The 4654-nt window shown below is 34.7% G+C and overlaps 1 protein-coding gene across 1 annotated transcript; it reads left to right on the top strand.

Moving 5' to 3' along the window:
• The first annotated feature begins 364 nt into the window (after positions 1 to 364).
• Positions 365 to 1384, top strand: LOC101503569 (uncharacterized protein At5g65660-like). Its single transcript, XM_004509657.3, has 2 exons — positions 365 to 716; positions 930 to 1384. Exons 1-2 carry the CDS (start codon positions 498 to 500, stop codon positions 1104 to 1106), a joined length of 396 nt encoding a protein of 131 aa, XP_004509714.1. The 5' UTR covers positions 365 to 497; the 3' UTR covers positions 1107 to 1384.
• The last annotated feature ends 3270 nt before the right edge of the window (positions 1385 to 4654 follow it).

Raw genomic sequence — 4654 nt, 5'->3', positions numbered from 1 at the left:
ACCAACGACCAAAACCAGTTTGACAACATGAGTATCTTACTAGTTTTCACTAAATATAATGCTATATCTGAAAAAGATTATCATGAAAAAAAAAAAATTCTTATTAATAACATAATTATATAAAAAAATATATTTTGAATATATATCTATTGAGCAAGTAATTGGTGTCAACATTCTCAAGTCCTAATTCTAACACTCAACCGAAACAAAATTGAAAATCGGACACAGAAAGTGGAGCCTACAATATTTTTCCGTACTATGGGCAGGACATAAGTGAGTTAACAACTTAAAATTCATCTTTACACGTAACCACCCAATCCCAAAAATTCCGTTTTCATACTCTATATAAATAAGCACCACCTCCACCACCCACACTCACATTATACCTCCACATTTACATTCACATTCAACTCATTATTTTCTTCCCTTCTTTGTGTTCCTCACACACATATGAGTGTAGGAAGAGCTAGCGAAAAAATCCACAACAACTACACACAATGGAGAGTCAAGATCATCTTTCGCCATCCCACGTGGACGCATCTCGACCGTCCCTCGGTTTCCCCTTGGGCACTGCCCTTCTCTTAATCATTATTTTCAGCTTGAGTGGCATCCTCTCTTGCTGCTACCATTGGGACAAACTCCGTTCCCTCCGTCAATCTTTCTCTGATTCTGATCCTCAAATTGATTCACCCAATAAACCTAAAACTCACTCCACCGTAAGTATAACCATTTTAATTACTCACTGTTTTTACACAAATTGTAATATCACTCAATATGGTGGAGACTCATTGAATCCAACTAAAAGAATATTTTATTTAGATTCAATAGCTCTACAACCATTATTTTTGTTATAGTATTACAAAGCGTTCACTTAAATATATATATTGGAATGGAAGGATCTAATTTTTTTTTTGTCGGTGGATTATTAGGAATTGAGGCAAAACAGAGGACAAAGCTATTCGGTGTTGATGCCAGGGGATGATGTGCCGAAGTTCATAGCGATGCCGTGTCCGTGTGAACCGTCGCGCCCGGAAAATATTGTTGTGACTGTCGTGAAGCCACCACCGCTAAAGCCACCGCAACTACCGATTCCTTACTATCTGTAAATAGGTCGTCGTGTTGTGTTACAAATCTCATCAGATGTTGCCACCGTTTTGTATCAATGTGTGATCATTATTACCCGGGAAATTGTTTGAGTAAAAAAGGGTGGTAACATGTGATGATAATTATAAGATTGTGAGAACAAAAAGGAATAGGTTAGGTAGAGATCAATTAGTAGATTTTGACGACTATTTCATTTTATTTAATTCAATGATGTGTTTTTTCATATGTAAATATAAAAGAGCTCTAAATGGTTTATATATTTTTCTGATTCGAAGCAAAAGTCCAATTTGTCTTTCTTTTCCTTTTCTTGGTTGAACTTGAAGGGAGCGTCGAGCGTCGTGACTTTTTCACATTGCAATTTTTGTTGTTGTTCACAGTATATTGCGATAAATTACAAACATTTATGTTCTTAGTTGTAAAGTTTTTTTCTTTCTAAAAATAAAATAATAAAACAATTCCCATATGATTATAATATTTCAAATTAAATCCAAAACATAGTATTCAATCAATCTAAAATCTAAAACATAGTATTCAATTTAATAATTTTAATATTTGTTATATTAACTACTATTTATTGATTTTGTAATTATGAGTGTGACAATTTTGTAATTATGAGTGTGACAACAAATAAATTATAATTCTAAATGTTGGAGTGAAAATCATGGTTCCTAATTGTATCCCAAAGAAAAAGTTACACTCACTTTTTTTAAGATATTTAATTATATAAAAATTTATTTCATATAGAAAGATAGATAGATGGATACATCGATGATAATTGATAAAATTTTAAATATGTAAAGTTCAATTTTTTTAAAATAATTTAAATTTTAACAAATAAGAATATATATGAAAAATATTATATTTGAGAGTGTGTTTGAGTCATTTCTTTTCAATGGCTACTTAAAATTTATTGAAGTCTTATAAATCTAATTTTTTTGTTTAAATTCTATAAATTTTTACAATATAAATCCTGTAAATTTATATTATAAATTTTCGTTATCTTTTAAAATCATAAAATCCTAATTTTTTTTAAATCTATAAAAATGTTTGTATACAAAAACTTTATTATATATTAGTAGTAAGGGTATTTTAGACAATTCTAGACAATTCTATTTTCTTATATATATACTCATTGTAACCTATTAACTGTGGTTTTGGTTCATTCTATGTTATGAAACCCTAGCGTGGTTGTTTCTCTTCTTCCTCTTGCTTTCTCTTTTCTTTGTTAACATGGTATCTAGAGCCTATTTCGATCCTCCTTGAACGATCCCGCCTCTATTCCGCTGTCGAGTTCCCAACAATTAGGGAATATAATTATAGTTTCTCTTTTCTAACATTCCAATATTCAGTGAGATTTTTTCGTTAAACCGTGTCTCAATTCTGCTTTACCCTTTATTTGTAGCTTTTCGTTTATTTTTAGTAGATCAGTAAAAAAAAAGAATTTATTAGGGTTCTATAAACCTTTCCACAAGCCATTAGGGTTTGACGCTCTAACCAACCGAGCTAAAAAGAACAATGGGTGGTAAAGTTTACTTTGAGAATCATTATTATTTGCATGGTTATTGGGGGATTTTGATTGATCGTTATGAAGAGATGATTGAGAATTATCATCCTGGGATCTACTGTAGAGAAGAGAGAGAGACTATTTTGATAGAAAAGGCAACCACCAAAAGAGAAAAGAGAAGAGTAACCCTGTTCCCGATTTTGTTAAATCAGTCTCACAAAAACATCGATTGCGCTTTCGTTAACCGTCGGATTTGGCTGATTTTTGGACAGAAGGTTCAAAACATTCAGGTCTTCGTCTTCAACGGTCGGATCGGTAAAACAACGTATATAGGGGGAGAAGTCGTGTTCGCACAGCACCAGGTTATCCCTAATTTATTTTGTCTCAGTGATTGTGTTTGTCTCATTATTTGTATGGCTTTGAGAGAAGGTTTGGAGGTTCATTGTGTTGTTTTGAAAAATGGTTTTTGTGTTAATTTGTATGTTGGGACTTCTTTGGTTGAAATGTTTGTGAGAAGTTTGGTTTCTTGGACTGCTGTTATTGTTGGGTTTGCTAGGTGTGGGGATATGAGTGAGGCCAGGAAGCTTTTTGATGTTATGCCTGATAGAGATATTGCTGCTTCTAATGTTATGATTGATGGGTATGTGAAAATGGGGTGTATGGATTTGGCGAGGGATTTGTTTGATAAGATGAAGGATAAGAATGTTATTTCTTGGACTAGTATGGTTCATGGTTATTGTGAGGATGATGATGTTGTGGCGGCTAGGTTTATGTTTGATTGTATGCCTGTCAAGAATGTGCTTAGTTGGAATGCGATGATTAGGGGATATTGTGAGAATAGACGACCGCACGATGCGTTGAAGTTGTTTTGGGAAATGAGGGGACGTTTGGATGTGGAAATGAATAAAGTGACGGTTGTGAGTGTTCTTCCTGCTGTTGCTGATTTGAGTTCTTTGGATTTGGGTGTTTGGATTCATGGGTTTGTGCAAAGGAACCGACTTGATGAAGATGTTCAAGTGTATGCTTTGGTTGATATGTATGCCAAATGTGGGGAAATTGGAAAAGCTAAATTGCTTTTTGAGGAGATGAATGAAAAAGATACATCGTCGTGGAATGCTTTGATAAATGGTTATGGTGTCAATGGTTGTGCGAAGGAAGCGTTAGAAGTATTCGCAGCAATGTTACGGGAAGGATTTGAACCGAATGAGATAACAATGACTAGTGTGTTATCTGCTTGCAACCATTGTGGTTTGGTAGAGGAAGGAAGAAGATGCTTCAAAGAAATGGAGAGATTTGGAATTGTGCCTCAGATTGAGCATTATGGTTATATGATTGACCTTCTAGGAAGGGTTGGATACTTGGATGAGGCTGAAAATTTGATCTTCTGTGTTGTCGCTCTGTCTGTTGCTTCTTCTGTTTGATTGCTAATCTCTCTAGTGATTTGCTTTGTTGCTTCTCTCTTTGTTTAGTTTGGTTTGATATGATTTAGTTTTGTTTGGTTCTATTTGGTTTGGTTTGTTTGGATTTGGTTTCGTGGTGCTACTTCTTTGGTGGTTCCTATCTGTTGATTTTGATATGGTTGTTGCTCCTTGGTTTGTTTGGATTTGGTTTCGTGGTGCTACTTCTTTGGTGGTTCCTATCTGTTGATTTGATATGGTTGTTGCTCCTTGGTTTGTTTGGATTTGGTTTCGTGGTGCTACTTCTTTGGTGGTTCCTATCTGTTGATTTGATATGGTTGTTGCTCCTTGGTTTGTTTGGATTTGGTTTCGTGGTGCTACTTCTTTGGTTGTTCCTATCTGTTGATTTTGGTATAGTTGTTGCTCCTTTTTTTGATCGCTCCTTTTTCGGTTTGATTTTTCTTTGTTGGCTTGGTTCTTCTCTTTGATTGTTGCTTCTTCTTTGGTGACATCCCTCTTGTCCCCCCGGCTGTCCAACCACCTCCTGCGATTGTTGATCCTCCTCGTTACCCCTCTCGTCATCATCTTCAGCATAGAATCATTATTCTACTGTTTGTCTCTTCTTCTTTACAGATTGCTGATTTGTTCA

This window comes from Cicer arietinum, chromosome 7 (assembly GCF_000331145.2).
Source record: "Cicer arietinum cultivar CDC Frontier isolate Library 1 chromosome 7, Cicar.CDCFrontier_v2.0, whole genome shotgun sequence".
Taxonomy (NCBI): Eukaryota; Viridiplantae; Streptophyta; class Magnoliopsida; order Fabales; family Fabaceae; genus Cicer; species Cicer arietinum.
This window is presented reverse-complemented; position numbering and strand designations above follow the sequence as displayed.